Source organism: Petromyzon marinus, chromosome 26, assembly GCF_048934315.1.
Source record: "Petromyzon marinus isolate PM22_M1 ecotype Great Lakes invasive population chromosome 26, UKy_Petmar_22M1.pri1.0, whole genome shotgun sequence".
Taxonomy (NCBI): Eukaryota; Metazoa; Chordata; class Hyperoartia; order Petromyzontiformes; family Petromyzontidae; genus Petromyzon; species Petromyzon marinus.
This window is the reverse complement of record NC_133692.1, coordinates 7,693,873-7,721,188: the sequence shown is the minus strand read 5'-3', so window position 1 is coordinate 7,721,188 and position 27,316 is coordinate 7,693,873. Positions and strand designations below refer to the sequence as shown.

Genomic DNA, 27,316 nt, shown 5'->3' with positions numbered 1-27,316 from the left:
CGCTCTCGTCATCATCAGCGTAGTCATCATCATCATCGTCGTCATTTTCATCTTATTCATCTCAAAATAAAAGCATCAACGAACTAGATTTCAGAATTGTCATCAGTCAGAGCCATCTCAGTGTGCGGCGACCTGGTGCCCCGTGACAATGGGTGACAGATGGGCCCTGTTGACTGATGATGTGTAGAACGGGTCAGTGACACAGACACACGTGGAGACAGATGGACACAGTGACGGACATAATCATATAAACAAATAGATAAATGTAGGGACACCAACAGGGAGAGTGATAAAAATAGAAAACAAAGAGAGACAGATGGACACGCAGAGAGGAAAATAGACAAAGTTAGTGATGACACTAACCGGTACAGACAGACAAAGAGAGAGACACGGAGAAAGGCACCCATAGAGAGAACCGCAGACCGATGGAGACACACAGAGAAACAGAGAGAAAGCAACACTGAGTGACAGAGACACGTAATGTTGATCGCTCCATCATCATCATCATCAGTTACCTCGCCTGCAATAGTCACTAAAGCTAATCTATATCCTGGTGATGCTGCTGCACAACTCTGCTGGGCGGCTACGAGAACGGATAAACGCTCATTAGAAGCAGCACTTTTGTCAAGTGTGGCCCTCACTTGCTTCTTCGCCTCCCCAATTTGTTCGGCTAAGTTGCCCGTGTAGGTGTTGTATCAATGCCAAGGTCGAGGTCGGAGACGAAAGGAGTCAAGATTGGGGCTCGCGGTGTTGTCCATTCAATTGCGGATGTCAGAATTCCTGCTCGCTGATCCACACGAGCCGCCCGACAACTCTCACCCACGACCAACAACCAAATCAAGTTCACTGTGAACGCCGGAGGCTAAGCGTGGTTGAGCAAGGTTATTTTTTTGAATGGGCGACTGCGTTGAGGGGCGGCCAGGTGGTGGGAATACGCCGATTGATTTTCCAATTTTTCGTGTGCGCAGTTACGTGTCAGTCTGACTGCAGCACAGTCGTGCATTCTTGGATCCATCTGCGCGGAGCTGTGAGTGTTACACCCCTCGTGTGCGTGGTGAGTTTTTTTCCGGGTACAATACCCTGGTTTTATTGTACAAAGCCGTGCATTCATTGCCAATGGAGTTGACCAAACATCCCAGTGTAACCAGACTTTCCTGACAAAAAAAAAGTATTGAGGCGCTGTAGCTTTCCTAATTGAATAAAAAAGAGTGTAATAATTGCATTCTTTTAAATGTTTTGCCCTAATCGAGATGGCTTACTTATGGCATTGATTCCACGCTCAGACATCCGTGCAACCTTGGCCAGTACACAACGTTTTAGCACGCGACATTAATACACTCACCAATAAATCAATGTGGTGGATAATTGTTGTATTTCATGGCCGTGAACAATGCAATTAGAGGCAAACATTAAACAGACCATGTGAGCATGAGCCTGACACATTGAATTACACCGAGAACTGAAAAAAACACGACACAATGCGGAGAGCGCATGCTTTTTTTTTAATCTGGAGGCTTCCACAACATTGGTGTAAGTGGCTAGCACCACGAAGCGCGTGATCCACAGATTGAGTCCCCATCTCTGGGCGTGTGCTGTTGAAACAATGGACATGGTTTATTGAATCCTCGCCACCGCCTATGTGCCCAGCGGTACGAGTTGGTACACCACAGTTGCGTTTGGTGGGGGAAAGCATGGGTACTCCCAACTTTTCCAAGAGGTTCGGCGACCGTAGAATAGTAAGAAAAATACTCTCTCGAGAGAAAAGCCCTCCAGAGCTTCGTTTAGTCGTGGCGTGAGCAAGACATTACAGGGCGGCACCTTGAACTTTCGACCTGCACGTGAGTCTGCGGCTCTTAAGTTACCCACGTAGTCGTGTTAAAATAGTTGCTCGTGAGGTGCGTGTTTGTTTCATTAATGCATCATCACCACGACCATCATCAACAGCTGTGATCCATCCACTGCTGGGTGGATGTTTCCCCACAGTCGTCATCCCTCGCGGTCCTGCCACGATGCCGCGTTCCGTGTCATTCCTGCGTGTGAGCTGAACTCGTCGCTCCGTCTTCCACCGTGGGCGTCCTTCTGAGCGCCACGGGGCGCCACCGTGGCGAGATGTTAACTACCTCGCCTGGTATGCAGGAGGTCGTGGATTCGATCCCAACACTGACGCCTGCTGTATATTTTTGATTTTGCATGTTCTCCCCGTGGGAGCGTGGATTTTTATCCGGGTCCTCTGGATTTTTAACCTCCACATTTATAAACATGCGTTTAGAGTATTCGGCTTCTATACATAAAACATATGCTTAGAAAATGGGCAAAGAGAAGGTGACATACCCCAGCTTACCCAGGAGAATGCGATACAGCAAATGCGGACTGATCTTCACCTGTGCCATCTCTATGGGATAGAGTGTTGCCCCCTCGCACAGCCTTGGGTTTCTACACGTGTAAACACTCGTTAATTGTCCAATAGCAACTTAACATATATAAAGGATTACAGAGCGTGGGCATTTAATGGCCCCGGCTCACCGCCTGGCTGCTGCCGTCTCGCTTGTCTGCAGTTCCTCGCCCCTCTTGAGTCGTTCGCGCTCTTTGAGAGCGAGCGGGCGCTGTGCGGCGGTGGTGCGTTACAAGTTGAATTTATTTGCCGCAGCAATTACACCAATGCTTCTCTCGACGAGTCTTTTCGCATGACATACGGGCTCAGCATCACGGACACACTGATGAACAATGGAGCAAACGTTGATGTATAATCTATATATGCCTTTATCACGGAACGTGTAACTGTCGAAAAGAAAAGCACAAACACAACGTTTTATAATTCGGAATTTGACACTGAAAAATGATTTGCGGAACAAGTGCAAGACATCGCTCGTGTTAACATGGGGGGTGGAGGGGAGAGTGGGGACCCATCGCATATGAACCCCATTATAAAGGCAAAGTCGGACTTGGTGTTCGTATGTTATCACTTGACACACGTCGCTCAAATTGCGAAGAGTTACGGCAAAATACGCGCATCACAAATGGACATTTTGAATCGGGATAAATACACGTGGCTGTACAATTGTCTCATAGGCCTAATATCATTTAAGCATGGCTAGTCATTGTGTGTGTAAAATAATACGCGAATAAATAACTTAAACTAATGAACTAAGAGGGAAATATGTGAATTCAGATATATATCATCATATTCCATCCACTGCTGAAGGCCTCACATTGCTGGGTGAAAATATTAATGCTTTTTTAATATATATCGCGCCCTCCTATTGCGCAGGAGTATTTTGGAGCGCTTTACATCTCACATATCATCTCAACACATTATGAAGGGCACCCCCAGTGGCAAGGCGACTCAGCACCTGGCCTGCAAACGGGCATTTGTCTGCTAGAAGGAAAACAATGATTGCTCACGTGCGTGTAATTCCAACTGAACACTGGGGATATATATATTTTTTGCCAAAATTGGACCGTGACATTGGCGCACGATGGCTTACTTACGATCACGCGGTGCCACTAATCCATCGCACGGTTTGCACCCGAGTGGTCTCATTGCTGCATCTTTGCGGTCGTCATTCGCTCGGGCGCGTTTTCTCCAATAGCCAACATCCCTTTGAGCGATGTGGCTCGCCCAAGCCCGCTTAATATGCTCACGGTAAAGTTTAACACCAGGGTATCCCAAACTCCAGTCCTCGCGACCCACCGCACTACATCTTTCCGTCTTCACGAGTATACTCCCCATTCAAATACAAATTAATTTGCTGCACGAATGCCCGACAATTGTTAAACGAATCCCACGGGACGCGCAAATCAATGCATTGTGTCTGTGTCACGCGCAACACGCACGCGCTCGTACACCGAGATCTCAATTTTAATTTTAATCGCCCCTATGAACACAGAACGCGTTAATTGATTAGCGTGTCAAGCGGGACGAGTCGAACAATCATTGGGCGCGTGCAGCGTGCTACGATTTTTTTGTTATGGGGAGTGCATTGGCAACCGCAGAAAGATGCAGCTTGGTAGTGGGTCGATAGGACTGGAGTTTGGAGAACCCAGCTTTAATATACTTGTACTTCAAAACCCATGAATCTCTATTTCATGACTCGTTCTAAATATTCTTACACCCCGAGCCATCAAGCTCTCTTGTGCTGTTCCGATTTTAATAAGTGCTGGCTAACTGCATTGGTATAACAGGCTGACAGGTTACATTGGGTGTTTGTTTTCACGTCGTCAGCATTGTGTGCGTGCATGTGTATATGAGTGCGCGCATGTGGGTGGAGTGGTGGCGGAGTGATTAGCGCATTGCTCGATGAACCTGCCAACTGGAGTTCAATTATTTGAACCGGTTCAGGGCCTCCCCCAGGCCCTGGCTCTGTGTGCAAAGCACATGCACTGAAAGATGCAAATGCTGCCGGGCATGCTGTTGGCCACCTACCCCTAGTGTGTCGTGCCCGTCTAGGTGCCCACGAAGAGAACGTGCCCCAACAGTCTGTTAAAAGTTATACGGGGGGATCTTTGTCTTGTGTGTGTCGAAGTCACACTCCCGATCTAAATAAGTAACCACAAACACAAGTCGCATGTTTACGGTGCGTTAGCGCCGCAACACGTCTCGTGCTTGCGATGTTGCACCGCGCTTGTGATTCTCGGAGTCATCGCAGGTCTCCGTGTGAGTGCGCGTTTCCTGCGCGTATTTCTACGAACCTGGCTGCCGAGGTCGTTTCTCGTCCATGGCATACATTCGCGGTGTATATCTGAGCCGATTTGAGCCTCCCCTTCGGTATACTCAGCCTTAAACGGGTAACCTGGTGCGTCGTGTGAACATCGCCACTGGGGAGACAAACGCGAGCGGGCGTGGTGCTGTCCCCACGCCCCTTCGTGCGCCGTTCCAGCCTTCACGTGTATTCGCTAAGGGCACTTGCCGCAAATAGTTTGTGAAGGCGACAAAGGAAGGGGGGGAGATCTTTGTCTTTATTTGTTTCTGTGTGTGTGTGTGTGGCGGTGACGGTGGTGTCATTTTCAAATGGTGGTCACGGTAGAGGTACGTGTGGAAGATAGTTGGTTGGGCGGAGGGGCTTAGTGGGTACAGTCGCGAGCTGTTAGCCAGGGCTGAAGGAATCGTGTAATTGTGAAGGCATCGCGCAGAGGGTAGTGCCGAATGGGTGGCTGGGTTGACCGCGCTGTTTCCTTACGGTTTGGTCATGTGGAGTGGAGCGATTAGGATGAAAATCGCGCTCTGCGCCAATAGCATCTCCTCGCGTTCGCTCCGATGCAAGCCCTTCGCGTCACGTGCTTGATAAATGTGGCATCGGGATGAATTGATTTTCAGGTCTGGCCCATTGTGCGTGTGGAAATAACGGATTTATACAAGGACCACTTCCCTGCCCCACCTCCCCTCCATCCTTCACGCTATCCACCCTGCGATTTTCGCACATGCAGCTAGCTCCCGCTCCTAATAGAAAAATCGTAAAGTGCTTACGGACCGTGCAAAGGAAGATGCATACATTACGTGCCCCCTTAGGAGTGCCTGCCGTGATGTGATGCTGAGCAACGCTGGGATTCCAATGCAGACGTCGCCGGTCTGGTTCCGATCTCCCGTCGTGGCACTTGTTGAGTGTCTTCCATCGTCCCCACCTCTAGTACACTTGGCGGTGCAAATAGGCACGCCGCGGTTCATCAATGGGCAGGTCACGCGTGGAAGGGTAAAGTGTGGGTAATCCAACCTCTCCTTGTCAGTGTGGAAGATTAGGCCAAATACACTTTCAGAGGGACTCTAGAGCTCTCGCGAGTGGACATCCCTCCCCAGGCAGTAGCAAGCAATTTCGGCGTTGCTTGCGACTTCACCACCATTATCACACCTGCACATCACGACTGTGTTTGGCCTACTCTTACACGCCGGCCAGACGTCTTGAAAGAGGTGGTAGCACCACCCACACTTTACCCCAACACACCGCACGCGAATTGCCGAACGGCTCGCGGTGTACTCATGGCTGAGTTGGAGGTAGTAACGCGACCTTGCCCATTGTCGCAACTTGCCTCGCCCGGAGATCGAGTCGAGTGTTGCGGACCGTTACGCCACGGCGATTACCGATCAGTGTCAACTTGTCAAGCAATTCGCTCCGAGCACAATTGGTCCTGACGCTCGTCTAGCGGAGGCCACGTTTTGGGTATCAATGGCGCTTAATTGCATCCTTGACGCGCAGTGAATGCACATCGATTAGGCCGGTCGTGACCCCCATCAGCGAGACAGCACTGCCCCATCCTCACAACCCCATCTCCACCCCCCACCCCTGTACGCATCTCGACAAAAAAGGGGTCTCGTATGGGTTTGTGTTAACGTCTCAACCGCATTCAGTATTGTGTCATTCTGTCGTATCACAGTGTTAACGTTCACGATGTGATTGAATAATTCGTTAAGCATTCAGTTCAGATTTTTTTTTGCCCGCACTTATGCATCGGTGTCTGTCTGTGTGGGGGGCAGGATATGGTAGTACAGCAGTGGATTGTTGAATCTGAGATTGATGGGAGACCGCATGGTAACACCAGGTGTTTCCAGGCGTAGGCCGTGAGATTGGCAGGAGATGTCGGCACACCAGTGGATTGTTCACTCTATCTGTGCAGAGGTTGAAATGTTTAATGCCTTGGTGGGTTTTCTCCGTGTGCGCCGGTTTCCCTATACAATAATCCAAACATTCAAATAATGGAATTGGCCAAACAGCCCAGTTTTTCGGGACCCTCGTGACAAATAGTTAGGAGACTCGGTGGAGTTTTCCTGGGTTACTATACGACAATGACATTCATAATTAATGCATTTATTATAAAGTCACGCACTATATTCTTTACACCTGTTTTGGGCTTCGGCAGCTGTATGATTACAGTACGCCAGGCTGATTCCTTGGTTCAATGATTATTATTTGTAAATGTTAAGCGCGATAATTAGAGTTGTATAGAGCCTCAGGCTAACCCTCCCATACGAGTGAAACGATCTCTCATTTTCAGAGGGCCGAGTAAAACAAAAAAAATGCAGATTTATTTTTTTATTTGTAGGCATACAGTTAACTATAAATTCACCAAGTGTCGCCATTCAAGCCCCTCTAGAACATCGTTAGAATTCAGATTAATCGCTCAATCCTCGATAGTCGCGTGGAGTAAATGAGACGACTTAAGACGCGATTCGCAAGGTGGGTTTGCAATTGCCACATTTGCCCACCAGCCCCACAATTCTACAGGGCAAGACATTGCATTTGTCCACGTCCAGGTCAGTCTACCAACCAGCGGACTCACGCCGGCATTTGTTTAATTGTACCGAGCTGAGCCAGGGGTTCACTCTGACCAGACGTTAGTACATGAGTCCAGACTGGACATCGCACTTGTCGTCACCACTTTCAGGTGGCATCACTTTTGCGATTCCGATTTCGTTGTTTGGTCAATAACAGCGATTTGCGTGATAACCATATTAATTAGTGGGGTTATCAAATAAGTCGCCCTCATTTTGGCCGTGTAAATACATCGGTAAAACTGAAGATGTGCCGGTGCCCGAGGTTGTACCGGTTTCTGTTCTGGCCCATGGCCTTAAGGAACCAGGGGTCTATGCACAACACGTAACTAACAAAACCACCACCAAAAGCGTTAATTAGGGTAATCTTATGGGATTTTTTTACATATAAGTTATATTCTTTTTATATATAAATAATGTTTCAATTCCTACAGTAATGTAAAATGATAGGTATTGCAAGCCAAGCGGATGTTTTTGTCTGAATGATGACATCTGTCCAGATTGTGATCAATAATAATAATAATGTGTTTATACAGTTCCATAATTCATGCAAAATGCATCTCACAATGCCGCACAATCCACTTGTGGATGTGTATGTACATTAAAATATTTCCAGCTGAAATAATGAGTGCATACGTCGGAGGAAACCGGGAGGACCCAGGGAAAGAAAACCCACGCGTGCGAGAAGGCAACACTCTGACACAGATGGAAACAGGTGGCACTTAAGTCCGCCCTTGCTGCACCACATCCTCCTGGCCGAGCCAGAGCACGGCGCCTCCTCGACGCCCACGGGGAAGGCAGTTTCACAACATTTGTACGGTGATCCGTCGAAACCTCACCCAGGCCTCCACAGTGCTGGATTACAGGCAACCACGTGCGGCGTAGCTTCCACCGCCGCCCAGCGTATTTCGACTAATTCGTTTTTTTTATCGATTCATGCCGTGGAATGTCTGGCGATGGCTCCACGCAGCCTCGACATTGAACATTAAAGCAGATTAACCCCCGTCCACGGGACGGTCTGTACACGGTTCGCGTCGTATAAATATGCGCAAATGACAAGCAACGGCAAAGCTATCGCGGTACTCCGACCAAATTGTGCAGCTCTTTGTCACTCCACTGCTGGATGAAAGCTTTACGCCGTGCAGGTAATGGGGGGGGGGGGGGTTGACCATACTTCACCACGATGGTCAGTGTGGGGTTGATGACGTAGGAAGGGTGGCAGAACCCGTTCGGATATCTCACTCGCCTCTCACGATAACCATAGCCGAGATTCGATTTCAGTTCGACGGCGCGCTAATCGATGTGCCACTGCTCAACAGCATATGCAACATATATATCAATATGCATTTTCTACTCTCGGCTGTCAAACTCTGAGCCCTGAAATCACTTTGACTGATTCGTGCCGTGGAATTGCTGGTTTTGGCTTCCCGTAGCCGTGAGCTCCTTACAGCCTAAGCACACACCACCACCACCACATCAATTCTTATTGCCTCCGGCATGCAGCCTCCATTTGCAGCTGGCAGCACGTCACCCCTGCAGGGCATTGCTTGCAGGGCTTTGTTTCCCCAAGCCCTATTTTTGCATAATTGACGTTGCTTTTGTCGAACTCTGGAATAACACACCTCGTTTGTCCATCTGTGTGCCTATCATGAGTATAGTCCCAGCACTAACACGAGTACATATTGTCATACAGTCAAGTAAAAGGCTCACTGACAAAAAGGAAGCCGCTCGGTACACGTGCCGACGTTCGGATAACGTTTGGTTGGAACCGTTGGACCAACATTGGCGTAATGTTGAACGGACATTCCACGTATGCTCGCAGGGGGAACCGTTCTCCTGTTGTAGCTTTGGCCTAGATCAAGGAAACGGTTGAACAACAATGTTGCACCGTTCTATTCATACGACGTGTTAGATGGTCTGAACTCTCTCCTCATTCTCGTGTTGCTAGTGGTGAGTTGGGCGATGCGTGTGTAAAGTAAAGGGACATCTGGCAAGCGTGTGAAGACAAATGGATACCTAAACTGTGAGTTTTTAAAATGAATTATACATCCAGGAGAGCCACACCGATTCCAAAAACTATATTTCAGGAGGGTCCTGCTGCACTGGGTTTTCATAGGAAGATCGTTTCAGCCAACGTATGAGCGTTTATACATTGCACGGGCAGTGTCTGCTGGGATTCATCCTCGGGGTTTCCTATAGCGTCAGAGCTATACACCCTCAGCCAACCGACACAGCCAAACAAATCAAATGTGTCACTTGGGCAAATGTATCCCAATTGGTTTTAGTTATTTGCAAGGTGAAAAAAAACAGTTTTGAGAATTCCGTACGACATTCCGCTGGAGATGGCACCCAACATCATCAGGTGCTAGCCAGAGCTTGACTCTTAAGCGGACGATGCTCTTCCTCATCTATGTCCTTCAGTCAAAACAAAACATTATCCTACGTGTATGATCTGATGTCTTCACCTGTGAAATGTGAGTCCTAATCATTCCCCTTGCGCAGCAAGTAAACTTGTTTGATGACGCAATTGCAAACGTCACGCCCGCTAATGTTCTACCCGACACGGACAGGGCGTGTGCAGTGACCCCTGAAGGACAATGTAAGGGTTGGCCTTGACAAATGTGAAAACTTTAAATTATTTGTCAGATGATTTTTGGCTTGAGTTTGTTGTCCTTCCCCCGCACCTCCGATCAGCACGGTCGGCTTTGTACGGTGCGAAAGAAGTTCAACATACGTATATGTGACCCACGCCAGGCTTTTTTTTTAAAGGGAAAAATACAGCCTTGTGGTTAAATACATTGTCTCTGCACGCATGGCAAACGCAAATTTCTTGTTAATTTACTCACGCCAATTAATTTACCCGCTCTCAACAATACCTGAATTTACTGCGCAGATGAATTGTTGCGGGAAAACGTTTGCAGGGAAGTCCACTTGTGAGCGATTCAGTTGTTTGCAACCAAGTTGTGAGGTGTGGAACCGGCTTAAAGATTATCGGGGTCGTGGTTCGATTATTGGTGAGATTTATAGGTATTGCAGTGTATGGAATATAGCGGCCTCTGATGACTGGACGTGTTCACATGATCCTATGAAATTCAAGTGCTTTTGAAAAACCATTGATCCTTAGACGATGCCATTAGATGCGGATAACGTCTGGCGAGCTGGCGATATTAATCGGTGATGCATCGCAACGTCCGTCAGGGTGCGCGCGTTAGTGCAGCGATTGCGTGTAAACGCGCGTGCACGCGCTTTCGGGCAGCGAAACTTTTGCCCCCCCCAAAAAAAAAAAATAACTCGTATTCGGTGACCGAATGCCGTCACTGCCCCAGATAAATAACGCACATGACCTGTGGCCTGATGCCTTGCGTGTCGCGTTCACTGCCAACAGTGTGCAGCAGCAATAGCAGCAGCAATAGCATCGGTAGCAGCAACAATAGCAGCAACAGCGTCATGGCAACACAGCGGGAGCCCCAAATCCAATCACGATCATCCCACGTGCATAGTGCACACCGTACACTCTCACGAGCTAATGCACGTGCAGTCCTCCAACACCGTTATACGTGCACGCACGCAGGTACCCGGATTTCAAACATTCCAAATGCATGCGCCCCAGTTGAACACGCACACACACACACGCACGCAGTTACCCCCCCATGCACGTGCACACGTCGAGTGCTCTCGCACACCCCAAACGCACGTGTGCACGCACCCCCTTCCCCCTCCATAACCCCTCGCGCACGCTCAACCACAACCACGCTCGACACGACCACCATCAACACAACCACACTCTGCCACGCTCGACACAATCGCGCTCAACGACGCTCGACGCAATCGCCCTCCGCAACGACGCTAAGCCACGCTCGACCGCGTTCGACACAACCACGCCGAACGCACGCGCGCTGATTGGACGCAGGCAGGCGTAGACCCTCGAACGCATTTTTACGCACGCAGCGCAACGCGCGTCGAGCGAACGCATCCCCAGCCCCTTAAACCGCAGCGCACGCTCGCACTTAAATGTATCCCTTACGCACGGTACGCACCCCCCCCCCCACACTCCCCGAGCGTACACGACGTTGCAGGATGCGCACGCGCCCCGCTAGACGCACGACAGCTGCACGCTGCCGTTCTCGTGCAGCGCGGTGGCCATGGTCTCGGGCGGCGCCTCGTGCAGCCGCGACTTCTCGGGGCGATTGTCGCTCGGATCCGCGCCGTCGTCGTGAGTCGCGTTGGCCGCGGCCACCTTCTTCTGGCAGAGCACCTTCTGGAAGCTCTTCTTGAAGTTTTCCGAGAGGAACGCGTAGAGGATCGGGTTCGCGCAGCTGTTGGCGTAGGAGAGGACGACCACGAAGAAGTAGAGGCCCATAAGCGCGGGCTCTTCGGGCAGCGTGACGGCCAGGTTGATGATGTTGAGCAGGTAGAAGGGCAGCCAGCAGAAGACGAACACTGCCACCACGACGATCACCATGCGCGTCACGCGCTTCTCAGACCTGCGGCGCTTGGTGGAGCCCTGCACGCGCGCGCCCGAAGACTTCACCTTGAAGATGATGAGCAGGTAGCACAGGCAGATGACGGTGAGCGGCCCGAAGAAGCCGAGCAGCGCCGTGTAGAGAATGAACGCCGTGGACCACACGCTGGCCGGATCGGGCCAGTTGATGTTGCACATGGTGATGTCCCCTTGCGTGTAGGAGAAGATGATGACGGGCAGGACGACGACGATTGAGAGGAACCACACGGCGCCGTTGACGAGCTTGGCGAAAAAGGGCTTCCGCCACTTGGTGGACTTGACCGGGTGGACCACGGCCAGGTAGCGGTCGATGCTCATCACGGTCAGGCAGAAGATGCTCGTGAACTGGTTGATGCCGTCCACCGTCATGACGATGCGGCACATGAGCGAGCCGAAGGGCCAGTAGGAGAGCGCGTTCTGCAGGGCGAGGAAGGGCAGCCCGAACATGAAGAGTTCGTCGGCGACGGCCAGGTTGAGGATGTAGATGTTGGTGACGGTCTTCATCTTGGCGTGGCGCAGTACCACGTAGATGACGAGCGTGTTGCCCGTCAGGCCCACGGCGCAGACGACGAAGTACATCAGAGGCAGGATGATGGCTCCCGCACCCGGCTCGTATGGCTCCTCGATGCCCGTGGCGTTGCCGGTGTCGTTGCCGTTGTTGTCCCAGAGCCACGAGGTGTTGTTTGTAATCCAGGGGGTCGTGTTGGGCGGAAGCATTGATTCCATGGCGTGGGGAGATGGTCAAAAGGCTTCAGTACTCTTTAGACGGGTGGAGCGCGTGTGTGTTGTGTGTTTGGGGTGGGGGGGTTGGCTAACTGTGTGTGTAAGCGAGAGTGTGTCAATGTGGGTATGTGTGTGCGTATGACAGGGTTTGGTACTTGAGGTCCTGTTAACGTGTTAATTAGTGTGAATAAAGTGTTTATTAATTTGAGTAGGTATGTGAGATAATTTTGATCTGTATGTACGTGTGTATGCCTTACTGCGTACTCGCTAACTGCACTTGCCACAGCAGTCGTTTAAAAACAATATGGGGACAATTGTATTCGTGTACGTGAGAACATAAGATACTGTGGATGTGTGTGTATAATCGTGGGCATATACGTGTTTGACGAAAAATCTGTATGCTTATACTATATGTGTGGGTATGTATGCGTCTGTGAGTGTATTCATCTATGTTAGGATGTGTGAGATTACGCAATTGCCTATCAACGTGTGTGTGAATATTAGTGTGCGTCTGAGTGTACTTAAGCGAGCATGCGAATGCGTATTTGTGAGTGTCTGTGTGTGTACTTAAGTGAAAATGTCTGAAAGTGTATTAACTTTGGTGTATGTGAGTGTATATGCACGTCAGTGTGTTTAAGTGTGCGTGTATCCAATACGTGTTGACGTTTCACTAAGTGCTTTCTTTTCTCAATGCATCATCGTTACATCTTACCGTGCGTGGCCGCTATTAATGAAACTTAGCCAAACTTTGGGCGTTCTTTTTTTCTTACTTTAAAGATTCATGCGAGTGTGATGAGTCAACTAACGAGGTGCGAAAATGTTACAAATTAGGGACGAGCTTTCAGATACGTTCCGCCGATATGAAGAACCGCTAGAGCTATGAACTGTTAAAACTATATCGAAAACTAATTTCCTTAGCACTTATTTTTGTGTTCAGTTTCTTGTGCCCCCTCCCCCCACCCCGACCGCACCTCCGATTAGCACGGTTGGCTACGTACGGTGAGAAAGAAGTTCAACGTACACGAACACTTCGGCTATATGAGCTATGTAAATAAATGAACATGCTACTAAAGTAAATGATGGGTTAGTCACAACTTCTCCGGCGTCCACGCGGGGGGGGGGGGGGTGGTGCTGAGTTCGCGATCTCCGAATCTCGCTCCCGTCTTCTGTAGTCGCGAGTCGCTCACTCGGAACAGTGACCTCTGGGAGAAAGAAAAAAAAACGAGAATTGCAACAAAATTCATGAATGCACACGCGACGCACACGCAGTGTCACATCCACTCATCCTGCCCGCCACGAGGGATCGACTTAACGGATTGCATTCATTAAATACTATTGATGTTTTAGAAAGGTTGCTCATCTGAAATTGGGCGCACTCGTGGCCAACCCCTCCGTGCAGCAATGGACTGACAAAGGGCTTTGAATGAAGAATTCGTGATTGGATAGTCGAGTCTACGCGTGAAACTGTACAATCAAACCGTAACGTCAGCATGTTCAATTCGATTACTGAATTTCACCATCCCCCCACCCCCTTCCCACCCAAAAAAACCGATGCTAATTTGAAAGTTTTGTTTTTATCTGAGCCTGACGAAAGCTTGCACGTGAGTGTGTTGATTGTGTTGGAAGGTGTTGAATGGGAATGTGGCATCGTATTTGCGAGACCTCAGTTTCTTAATCGATTTTTGTTTGTTTGCGAGAGCGTGACCCTAAAGCTGCCAGCCAGCGAATCTCGGCTGCCAGTTATAAGCACAATGCAAGCATCCGCTGTGCGTGATATTGAACGTTCCGCAGAATCAGACGGGCAGACACACAGACGCACAAAGACTCGCCAAGGATAACATAGACACCCTAGCTGCGAATGCGCACACAGATGCAAAAATACAAAGACCCACCAACAGAGATATGCACAAAAAAAGACAAAGATCCCCCGTATAGCCTTAACAGACTCTCGGGGCAAGTGCTTTTAGCGAGCAGCTATAAAGGCCGGCACAGGACATGAGGGGGTGGGTAACCAAGACCACGCCCGGCCGCCTTTGTCTCCCTAGTGGCGATATTTAGAGATTGCACCAGGTACTAATTTGAGGCTTAATCGACCTAGAGGAGACCCAGAACCGTTTTAGATAATCGTCATTGGTGTTGGCCGTGAGCGGGAATCGAACCCGGGTCGCTTGGTTCGAGGCGCAGCGCGCTAACCGCTACACTACCGCTCCCCACACACACACGCATACATCCACACACGCAAACAGACGCGCACAAAAACACGCAGACGTACGGACACACACAGCTGCAGACAGGCGCATCTACACAAAAGGCAGATACAGAGAGGCACAGCCGAACGGAGGCCAGTGGACACGGACTGACACAAGACAATGGCACACATAGACGCAGACCGACGAGCACCTATACACACACACACAAACGAAATGAACACTCGCGCAATGAAATTGCCGCACAGCAAATTTTGATAATGGACTCGATAAGACACAACCGTATCGTTTGAGACGTTTTCGTTCCCTCCCCGTAACTTTTATTCCACGTGTTATTCGTTTGTTGCCCTTTCCCAACGGCGCATCCGATAAGCACGGTTGGCTACGTACGGTGCGAAAGAAGTTCAACATACATACACACAACATACGTACATGTTAGTGTCGATGCAGGAGCAGTGGCAGGGTCACGGGAGAAGCGGCAGAAGCAATGGTCACTCTGATGATTCCCGTGATGAGACATGCATTGCCCTGGTAGTAAATAGCAAGGACGTGTGCAGACAATTGCCTGGCTGACGTACGCGCACGCACCCATTCACACTGTGTGCAGAGCTCACACATAAACACGCTCGGACATATGCTAAGACCAAAGTCCCCCCCAAACCCAGCCCGCCCCCCCCCCCAGTATAGACTTTAACAGACTGTTGGGGCACGTGCTGTTCGCGAGCACCTATGAAGAGCCGGCAACGACACATGCACATCTGCGCGATCGCCCGGTCGCCGTTGTTTTCCCAGCACTGATGTTTAGACACCCTCCCCCCCCTACCAGGTATGTGTACTCATTTAATGACCGAATCAGATTGGTCGTGAGCGGGAATCTAACTCGGGTGGCCGGGTTCGCGCAAACAAACTCGCCTGCGTACATAACACGCACGCACGCGCGCGCGCCCGAAAACACAAACACACACACACACGCACATGCACGTTCATTAACCTCCTTCAGTCACAGACGCGCAGACAAACGCACGCTTGCACGCGCACGCACCTGTGGATACGTCAACACCCGGCAACATCAACGCACGAACACTCACGACGACAACCGACAGACTAGGAGCAAGCGCTGTTTTGCTGAGCATCCATGTAGCGCAGCACGACACACGAGGGGCTTGGTGGCCAACACAACGCCAGGCCGTCAGCAGGTATGTATCAACGTGAATGAGGTACTCATTTGAGGTCGAGTCGACCTAAGGGGAGGACAAGGACCGGTTTCAAATAATCCTCACTTGTTGGTGGCCGTGAGCAGGAATCGAACTCGGGTTGCCGGGTCCGTAGCGAAGCGCGCTAAGCTCTATGCCCCAGCTCGGCACACATGCGCGCGGTGACACACGCATTTTCATTACGTTGCTTTTGTAATATCAGGTGCATTGGACTCATTAAGTTATACAACTGTGGACATAAATGTACAGTATGTATACACGTAGGGGGCAACCCTTGGGTTGTAATTGAAAACGCTACCTTACAACAAGCGCGACCGCCTGGGTTCGATTCCTGATCCGTGCACGCGGCAATCGCTACCAGAACTTCTCCTCTGTATTTCCCTTAGGTTTTTTTTTTCTTGTTTACTAGTCAAATAAAATACAGATATTAGAAAGACAAAGGCGGCCGGGCTCGTGGAAGACTCGAGCACCGCGTTTCACGACCAAGCGGTCTCAATAGGTGCTTTTGCGACCAGCAATTGTCCCCTGAACTCTGTGGTATAAGATGCTCGTGTGCCATTTGCTGTGTGTACGAATCTACAGCATGGAATACATGTTCTTGTTTGTCTCGGTTATGCCAATAAATAACTGTGTCATATATGCAGGCAACGTATGCACGTCATGTGCCATGTATGTAATGTGTGGGAATGCCGTAGTATGTCATGTTACGTAATTATATATTATTGAATGCAATCCACTGCCGTGAGTCATACATATAATGTACAAACGTATGTCAACGTATGTCCTGTGTGCATTTCATGAATGTAATGTATGTCTTGTACGTAGGAATCGATAGCATGAACGTTTGTCATGGTATGTGACGTACGTGTGTTACGTGATATGGCACGTGTGTAATATATGGCACGTGTGTAATATATGGCACGTGTGTAATATATGGCACGTGTGTAATATATGCAATCGATGTAATGTATGGACGAATGTCACGGTGGTGACGTGAATGTTTTATGCCATGCGTGCAACGTAAGCACGAAATGTCACGGCAGTATCCTGTGCGTGCGCCATGCGTGCAATGCGCACACGTGTCACGTGACATGCGTGGCGGGGCACGTACCTCGTGGCAGGAGCCGTCGCTTGAACGCGCGCGGCCGCGGGATGAGGAATCCGACGGCGACTCTCCCGAGCGCGCTCCGATCTCATTTTCCCGTCCGCACGAGACTCTCGTCGACGCTCGCGCCGCCTTCTACTTGTTCTTCCACCCAATTACCTCTCATTCACCCGCTATCGAGTGCGCCTCTCTGTTGATTAAACACTCCTCCTCCTCCCTTCTCCTCCTCCTCCTTTCTCCTCCTCCTCCTCCCTCCTCTCCGACACTCGCAGCGCGCGCGCACCGAACGCTTCTGCCCCGACCACAGACACCAACCACCGCTACCACCAGCAGCGGCTGATCTCTTCAAATGTGTCGCAGAGTGGTCGGGTCAAAACAATCGTACAGGGTCTTGCCGTTCCTGCTAAGAATGTAACTCCTGCTGCCGATGGTGATGATGATGATGATGTTTCTGCAGCTGTCCCTGCTGCTGATGCCACTGATACTCGTGCTACTGGTATTCCTGCTGCGGTTATTATTGTTTTTGATGATGATAATTCTTCTGCTGCTGATGATATTGATACTTTGCGTTCCTGGTGCTGCTTCTACACCCCCTGCTGCTAATGTTACTGCCCTGATGCTGCTGCTGATGATATTGCTGCTGCCGCTGACAGCTGTTGCTGCTGCTGTGGTGCGTGCGGGTTGTCTTCGTGACGATGGACGTTGAAGCTACATCTCCAGTTATTCTTCTTACCACTGAACCGGTTACTTTAATTCGTCAAGCTGCGCTGAACTCATTGACGCGGTGTTTATATCCCTCTCGTTTAATATAATAATTATTATTATTACTTCTTAGCAGGGTAGGGAGGGCGGGGGAGAAAGACGTTGCTACTTAGCAGTGAGTAACTTTAATTCATCAATCCGAGATGGTGAACGCGATCACGAACAGTTGTCGGCTTCTACTTCTTGTAGCAGGAGTTTGCTTCTCTTGATGAGAGGGAAACTTGGGGAGTTGATTGTTTGTATCGAGCGCCGCTTCTGCTCTTTGTCAGCGCGCGCGCGTGCGCGTGCTCGCGCTGCGGTGATTTAAATGAGCGCGTAATGAGTGACCCGCTGTGTTGAGAGTGGCAGAGAGAGAGGGAGGGGCGGGAGGAAGAGAGGGGGGTGGGGGAGAGAGAGGGGAAGGGGGCGACGGGGTTGTTGAGGGGAGAGGGGCGTGAGGAAGAGAGAGCAGGAGGGAGTTGGGGAGGAAGAAGGATGGGGAGAGAGGTGGTTAAGGTGGGGTGGGGGGGCAGGATGAAGACAGAGGGAGGTTTGACTAAAGAGAGGGCGATGGGGGGAGAGGGACGGGTGTAAGAGAGAGAGAGAAGGTGGGATGAGAGAACGTCAGAGGAAGGAGAGGCGGGTGTAGAGGGGAGAGGCACATGGGACAGAGAGAGAGAGAGAGATGGAGACGGGAGGGAGGTAATGGGGAATGGAGTTAAGGGTATATGGTCAGTAGGAAGAAAGAGTGAGCGAGGTGGGTACGGGAAGATAGACACACACGGCACGTACACAGAGACACCCACGTGATCATCAGCCCTCGGGGAACCCCGAGACTCGCTCGTGCGCAGCTGAGCCATTGCGAGACGAGCAAAACCTCTCGCTCAATCAATGCTGCTGGCAAATTACTCTTCTCACAATCTCGCGCTCCTCATTGTTCTTTTCCCTTTCGTCTCCGATGTTTTGCTGCGGCTGCTGCGGCTGCTGCTGCTGCTGCCCGTCCCTGCCGTTACTGTGGAGACCCGAAGTCACTGGCTGTGTCTCTCCGCGAACCGAGTCGACTCCTCCTAGCGAGATGTACGTGCGCGTCTCGGCATATATATAGTTGGTATATATATAATATATATCTCTCTCATTGATACACTCCGCCACGTGTAGCCTGTAACGGACTGTTGGGGCAAAAGCTGTTAGCGAGCGCCTATGACGGCAAGCCCGCCTGTGCACGACGAGTGATTGATGTGACTGACAACCCACGATCTTTATCTCGCGACCAAGCTGTCCAATGCTGTTGTTGTTCCTTCTTCTCACAGGGATGCGTACCTCGTGTTGTTCGGCACGATGTCCGACGTTTCGCTCCACGTGCTGGGAGCTTCTTCGGGAACATGAAATTGAGCAGTTCGCTGTCTCGCTCGATTTACGCGGCTCTGCTTGCCCGAGCTCAGCCGTCTGGCAGAAATGAATTTGCGTTTGTAAACGCACGCACGCGCGCGCGCGCACGCACACGGCCACGTGCGGGCACGCGCGTCTCACCTCACACACGCGCACACGCGCAAGACGACTCCAGCGACGGCAACTCATTGTCGGAGACGTCAGCGCGGCGCTTGTGCCAAGCTGGGTGCACTTTGAGGGCATCGGGTGAGACGTGGCGGGCTCATCCGCAGGAGGTTACGAAACAGAGGCAGGTGTCATCAGGGTTCACTGAGACGGACGGATGCATCGCCGGTGGTGTGTTTTATGTGCACGGCGCTCCGCTCGCTGTTGTGAGGATCGCTCCTCTGCCCTCCTTTGTTGTTGTTGTTGGAGGGCGACTGCCTCCAACTGCCCAGTAAGCAGCGTCCTTCTCGAGCCTCCCCCTCCACAGAGGCCGATCTTGACACCGCTGGTAACAGCAGTCTTGCGGACATGTAAACACACACCCACGCACACGCGCGCACAAGTGCACAAAGCACCCGATTACACAGCCCATACAAAAACCCAGATACCCACCCACACAAAAAGGTACGTAAATACAAAGAGAGACGCGCACACAACAACAGCCGCCTATGGGCACTAAGTGGCGGGGACTTCACAACAGAGATTGTGCCCGGCGAGGTACACTTTGAGGCCACGTGAAGCGTTCAATGCTCACTGCTTGGCAAGAGGTCACCAGACAGACTCGGGTGTTATTCGTTGACCGCCTGAGATTCACACACTCACCCAACACGCATAAAACACCAACTCACCCACGCACACTGATATACACACGCCAACACACATACGCAAGCAACGATACAGATTCTCTCTACATAGCCTGCACAGCCTATTGGGGCTGGTTCTGTTAACGAGCACCTACAAAGGCCGGCACGACACCGCGAGTGGGTGGCGTGGCCAGGACCACGCCCGGCCGCCTTTGTCTCCCCAGTCCCGATAGTTACACATCGCACCAGGTACTAATTTAAGGCTGAGTCGACCTAGGGGAGGTCCAGGACTTATTTTGATATCACTAGCCACATTTGTTAGCCGCGTCTGGGGAATCGAACAAGAGCCGCCAGGTTCGTTCCACGGTGCCTCAACCACTGCGCCACCCTTCTCCATCAATGAGGTACCCAGCTAAATAAAATTCGGAGGCGGAATTGCTTCCCACTGACATACAAATTCACTCGGTTTTCGGGAGACAACATTGATCACGTTCTCACGATGTAATATTTAACGTCTCCACAATTAAATATACATCAATAATAATTATTTGCAATTGTTCATGAATGAAACATCTCATAAATGGTCGGTGACTGATAACGGTCGTCTAAAATGTTCGGGGGAGGGGTTCCAACTGCCCCTTTTTCGCCCCCACCCCCCACGCTCAGATGCGCCTCTGACACACTCGCAAACAAAATCAGCACAACGACAAAGATCCCCCGTATAGCCTTCACAGCCAGTCGGGGCAAGTGCTGTTGGCGAGGACCTTGGGGGTGGGTGTTCAGCACCACGCCAGGCCGCCTTTGTCTCCCTAGTTGCGCGCACGCATTTATGCACCCCATATACACACGACATTAAACACGCATTGACACACGAGACAGATACTGTCAGCTAGCACCACTGAACGGCCAGCACAAGGGAAGGGGGTGGTGTGGGCAGCACCACCCCCGGGCCGCCTTTGTTTCCCTCATGTTTTCACATACGGCATGAGGTGCTCATGTCAACTGAGCATAGGCCAGGGGTCGGCAGCTTGCGGCTCCAGAGCCGCATGCGGCTCTTTAAGGACCGCATCGCGACGTTTTTTATTGAGGACCGTCTCGTATTCACCACATGTATTGCGGCTCTTGAAATATTGAGTTTTTTTACTGAATTCGGAAAACAAATTACTCCATCCTTTTTTTGTTTTCACATCTCTGGCAGATAGACATACACACACATGTACCTGTAGAATAATAATATAAGAATTGTTCCGTTCCACATTGCATGCCTTTGTGAAGAGGCTGGCCGCATGGCTCTCGGAATGCTATAATTGGCACCACAAATATCAGCAGCGGGAGAATCGCAAGTGATGGTGTGCAAGTCTGTGGCGCTCACGTGACATCTTCTATACCGCTTGTGGTGTGCGATTCTGTGACCATCACGCTAAGATGAAGATCCCCCATATCGCCAATTCACAGGCTGTTGGGGCAAGTGTCGTTACGCAAGCCTGGAGGTGGGTGGCCAGCACCACGCAGGACCGCTCTTGTCTCACTAGTGGCGATGTTTGTACACCGCACCAGGTATTAATTTGAGGCTGAGTCGACCTAGGGGAGGACCAGGACCGGTTCAGATAATCGTTGCTGGTGTTGGTGGCCTAAGCAGGAATCGAACTCGGGTCGCAGGGTTAGGAGCGCAGTGCGCTCACCGCTACACTACAGCTCCCTGTGCAAACATAGACACAGACCCACGCTCTTTCTCTACCACACACCCATCATTAGAGTCAGAATTTGACAATTAAGAGCGCAAATATTTTAGGAAATAAATATATGCTACGTAGTAATGTTTCATTATTACTTTTAATATATACGCACTACTTATTCTCAATCGCGTTCTAAGATTATAAAGCGATGTTTGTTTATTTTGTTTAGATAATGCACTTCCTGCTGATTTTGCTAAGCCTATTGAAATTCATGTAAATTAACTCCATACCTTATCTGCACGTAAATGTATACGTATATGTAGATCAGTTTAACACGTAGGCTTTCGCGACCAATATTATTCATAATAAAGGTTTTTGGGTTAGATCGCGTTTATTTATAAATGTGTCGTAACCCTCCACCACCCGACACGGCCAATCAGCAAAAAAAGTGTCACGTTGACAAAAGACAAATAATTTTGTTTTTTGCTGATTGGCCGTGTCGGGTGGTGGAGGGTTACGACACATTTATAAATAAACGCGATCTAACCCAAAAACCTTTATTATGAGTATATGTAGATATTGTATAAAAGTCCATCAGCCTGTTGGCTTTCCAGACCATTCTCTCCGGACCGGTTTACACCTTATCGATCTCATCAGCTTTAAATCAAAATGCTGCCTGGTTCGTAAATGTTATTGGCAAGGGCACTCACTCTAAACGACAGAGCCATGTTGAACTTAGAAAAAGCAATAATTCAAATCTGTAAAATAGCAACATTGTATCCACACCCAGGATGCATTGCTCTGGACCATTATCGGTAAAATAATTGAAATGCGGGTCTCCCTTGTAAGACAGGCTGCGGGTCCCCCCTGGGTTCCAACCTGGTTACAAATACAAGGTCACCTATCTACACGGAAGCATAAATATGCATTTGCCACATACTAGCCTAGAGCGTGTCTATAAATCACATCGTATTTGTGTGTGTGTGTGATAGAGAGAGAGGGGCGGTGGTATTGTAATCAGCACACCGCACTACATTCGGGATGGCAGCCTGGCCTGCGTGACGGTCAACCCATCTATTGGCAATCGTCGCCTCTTATCCTGCTTAGCACTCGGAGATCTGACAATAGACAATCGCCACGCCGTGACGGTCACGGTGCTAATTTGGCCATACTTCACCACGCTGGTCAGTGCGGGTTGCTGAAGGCGGGGGAGCATAGCAGTTGGCGCATAGTACGGTAGAAGAGAACTTAACGTGACGGTCTGTGTCTGTCGCGTTAAGTGAGGCCAGAGCGCTGGGACGAAACAGCTGAGAGCCTGGGTTAAAATCCAGGCAGGTGCTTGTGATTAAACTGGCTTCTCGAGCGTAGTGAGTTGACTACGGTCTCAGCCTGGTTAAGAATGTCATAACAGCAATTTTTGTTTCAAGAGAAATGCGGTTCCGCACTGCATTTTTATACATTGCGGCTGTGAGAAAATACAACATACCGGCTGTGAGAAAAAAACAACATCTGTCTGACTTTCATGCGACGGACATCACTCTCATATGGCGGAGCGAGTGGGACAGTGCTGCCATCTATTGCGTGTGGAGAACCAGAGGCCACTTAAAGGGAACAACAGCGATGAACACAGATGAACTGCGATGGACACAGATCAACAGCGATGTTCACAGATCAACAGCGATGTACACAGATCAACAGTGATGAACACAGATCAACCGCGGTGTACACAGATCATCAGTGATGTACACAGATCATCAGCGATGGACACAGATCAACAGTGATGTACGCAGATCAACAGCGATGGACAAATCATCATCGATGTACACAGATCAACAGCGGTGTACACAGATCATCAGTGATGTACAGAGATCAACAGCGATGGACACAATTCACCAGAGATGGACGCAGACCAACAGCGATGGACACAGATCATCAGTGATGGACACAATTCAGCAGAGATGGACGCAGACCAACAGCGATGGACACAGATCAACAGCGGTGTACACAGATCAACAGCGGTGTACACAGATCAACAGCGGTGTACACAGATCAACAGCGGTGTACATAGATCAACAGCGGTGTACATAGATCAACAGCGATGAACACATCAATAGCGGTGTACACAAATCAACATCAATGGACACAATTCAGCAGAGATGTACACAGATCAACAGCGATGGACAGAGATCAACAGCGATAAACGTGGACCGTAAAGCCCTCAGTGGGGGCAGTCACGCATGCAGGGAATATGCACAAGGCAATACGATTTTTCTTCAAACTGTGTGGGAGGCAGAACGCAATTTCATATAATTACATACACGGCACAGACAGACGCTCATGCAACAGATTATAACATTTGCATTGGTGCACGCTCATTTTTTCGTAATTTTGTGAGCGTTTCGGGGAGTTGCATATACATAATCAGGGCTTTAATTTAATACGGGTATAGGCAGTTTTGCAACCCGAGAAAATGTTTTAGCACACCAGGGACACTGCCACATCCACTATCATTCTCGCTATGGCTGCGGCTTGAACTTTAGTCACGTTGGGGCGCCACGATGGCTAGGAGATGTTAACTACCTCGCCTGATATACAGGAGGTCGTGTGTTCGATCCCGACCCAGACGCCTGCTGTATCTTTGGAGTTTGCATGTTCTTCCCGTGATCGCGTGATATTTCTTCGGGTCCTCCGGTTTATCCTTCCACATTTAGAAACACGCGTTTCGAGTATTTGGACCGCTATGACTTTCCACACGTGCTATCATTTGCGGCCAGGAAGCTTCTGAAAAAGAGCTAAATAGGTCAGTGGGCCTTACCTGGTAAAATAAAAAAAATAGTTTTAAAAGTTAAGTTTAAATAGTCCCACCTTAATACTGCATTCTACCAGCGATCCGACAATCGACAACTGTTAGGTTTTTCAGTTTCAATGATTCGGTATAGCCCTGTGAGCCGTGCGGCTCTTGACTCGGGTGCAACCGCAACAAACAAAAATCATGAACATTTCTAGGGCCAAAATCACGGGAAATGCGTTCGATCTCGTGGGCTTTGGGAGGCGAAGTCGGGATTTCAGCCTGGATCAGTGCTGAGATGAGCGATCAACGCTACGTAGCGGGCAGCAGAGGGCAGTGCAGAAAATTAAGCAATCGTTGCGCTGAACTAATCTCCCAGCGCCGTTGGCGAATATTAATCGTTATCCGTTTCATGAGCAGACGCACCGTGTTCTCCGGATCACAAAACGCACAATTCCCGCCGATTTTATTCGAAAGCTAGATGTGGATATGCGTCTTATAATCCGGTACATGTGTACGTGTATGTGAAACACCGGATTTATGTAACTTCATTGCCACCGCAGAACAACTTCGATCGTGATTATTGTGCATTCCAGATGATGGGACCCATTATTCCCCTAAAGTCAAATCTGAAGGTGTAATATTTTTTTTCTTGAATCTTTCCCGCCTTCCTCAGTCGTCTTTTTTTCCAAAATGTCCCCAACAGTTGGGGGTCGCGTCTTACTTTGAAGAGCGTCTTGCAGCCCGGTGAATGTGGCACTCTTGGCGAAACCATCCCTTCCCAGTAAACATGGAACGTTGGGTCAACGTTTGTCCAACGGCTTCAACCACGTGCCAACGTTGGCCCAACGTTGGCCAACGTTGGCATGCTAACTACTGCGTAGAACTCTGGTCTACCTCCAACCAAGCTGGCTCCCCTCATCTCCTGCCCCACTCACCCCCTGCCCGCCCGTCATCTTCCACCTGTCCAACACGCTCATTACCAGTGCCGAAATCGTAACGGACGTGACCTTGCTCGCAGCTCATACAGCTTAGCAAGCGAACACGTCGATCGCGGCCGGGACTATGTTAACATATAGCACATTCCATTATAATTTACACAGTGCTCATACACATAATGCGTGTATGTCTGTGTGTATTTATATACACACCTAATTGTGTATATATATACTCTTTGGTTCTTCCGGTAGTCACGTAGGTATAAAATAAAATGACGCACGACGTTTCGATCGCAACACAAGCGATCGTCCTCAGGCGGAAAAAATATAGTCCAGTAGTGGAACTGCTGAACCAGCGAGAGAGCAGCTACAACAAGGAGGTTATAGATGTGGCGATGGGCAAGCAAGCGGCGTCTGAGCTGGAAAGGAATTCCACCCCCGGACGCAAGCACTTCAGTTGTGTTAATGGGGGATTAGGGAGAGAGGGATTAGGAAGAGAGGGATTAGGGAGGGAGATTAGCATGAATGAGCTTCCGTCGCCGCAACAGTATCATGCCCGCATATGCGCACAACAGCAGTGTTAATGAGAGATTAGCAAGATAACAGTGCAATCCAAGGACGTGAACATGAGAGTGCAATCCAAAGAGAGAGACACAGAGAGTAAGAAATAACAGCTGACATAGGCAGGTAGGATGGAAACATCACAGTCAGTTAATACTTTACCTGGTTAATAACGTCCTTCCAATGATTACTCAGTTTGTATCCATCTTCTCGGTTGAAGTTGTGTCTGTGTTTATATATCTGGATAGCTTCATGAACAAATCTCTGAAGGTAGCCGTTAGGTTTGCAGAGTACCTCCGTCTTGGAAAAATCAATTTCGTGTGAGCCCACAGCGTTAAAACAATGATCAGCAACGGCAGAGGTATTGGTCCTACCGTGTTTCAAATCCGCCTTGTGTTCACGAACGCGGTCCGAGACATGTCGTTTGGTTTCCCCAATGTAACTGCTGCCACAACCACAACTTAGTTTGTAGACACCAGGGTATTGCATGTCAGGAACCAGATCCTTTACAGATTGGATTAAAACACGGTAGGACCAATACCACTGCCGTTGCTGATCATTGTTTTAACGCTGTGAACTCACACAAAATCGATTTTTCCAAAATGAAGGTACGCTGCAAACCTACCGGCTACCTTCTGAGATTTGTTCATGAAGCCATATATATAAACTTGTTGTAGCTGCTCTCTCGTTAGTTCAGCAGTTTCACTGCTGGATTATATTTTTTTCCGCCTGAGGACGACCGCTTGTGTTGCGATCGAAACGTCGTGATTTTATTTGATACCTACGCGACTTTACCGAAAGAACCAAAGAGTATCGATTCTTGCAGTCACGAAAGCTTCAAAACATGTATAAATATATACACCAACATTTTTTTACGTGTGTTGGAACGATCAGATCAGCTCAATGTGCAGGAGCGACACGACAATGGATTGTGGCATCGCAAGACCATCGATGTTGTCGACTGCGTGGTGGAGGCCTTCAGCCACAAGGGTGGATTCATCATGGCTATTGCTGTTGGTCATGATGATTATGGTTCTTGTGGTGATGTCGCACGCATAAGACTTTAGAAACAGGATGATGATGACGATGAAGAACAACACCCGGGCAAGGGAACAAACGCAAGGCGGAGACATTCGCGTTGAATGTCGAGGAAGGTAAGTCGGCTCTGGCAGAACACGTGGGTCCGTCGTCGGGATGACTGCATCAGGCTGGATGAGACTGGTGACGGAATGGCAGCTGAAAGAGGAGGAGCGAGCCCCGGGGGCACGGACACGGCTGTGATGGCGCGATACGAGAGCTGAGAGGCAATGTTCGCGAGTTTAGGACAATGGGATTTGGGGCGTTGCGGGACTGACAATGGAGGCGATGACGCGGGGAGGCCTTCATCCAGCGGTGGATGGAAAATTGCTGATGGTCTGAGTGTT

The 27,316-nt window shown here is 49.7% G+C and overlaps 1 protein-coding gene across 2 annotated transcripts; it reads right to left on the bottom strand.

Moving 5' to 3' along the window:
• Window positions 1–1,483: 1,483 nt before the first annotated feature.
• LOC116946230 (somatostatin receptor type 5-like) lies at window positions 1,484–18,213 on the bottom strand. Of its 2 annotated transcripts, XM_032961235.2 has the most exons (3): window positions 17,018–18,213; window positions 15,125–15,220; window positions 1,484–13,687 (listed from the first exon to the last, which is right to left on the bottom strand). In XM_032961235.2, exon 3 carries the CDS (start codon window positions 12,486–12,488, stop codon window positions 11,355–11,357), a length of 1,134 nt encoding a protein of 377 aa, XP_032817126.1. In that variant the 5' UTR covers window positions 12,489–13,687; window positions 15,125–15,220; window positions 17,018–18,213; the 3' UTR covers window positions 1,484–11,354. The 2 variants fall into 2 exon arrangements, with proteins under 2 accessions (XP_032817126.1, XP_032817125.1); XM_032961234.2 differs by lacking the exon at window positions 15,125–15,220 and having other exon boundaries at window positions 17,018–18,211.
• Between the last annotated feature and the right edge of the window lie 9,103 nt (window positions 18,214–27,316).

Bases quoted from the DNA above. Each gene is read 5' to 3' on its own strand.
- LOC116946230 (XM_032961235.2), bottom strand. From the start codon at position 12,488: ATGGAATCAATGCTTCCGCCCAACACGACCCCCTGGATTACAAACAAC.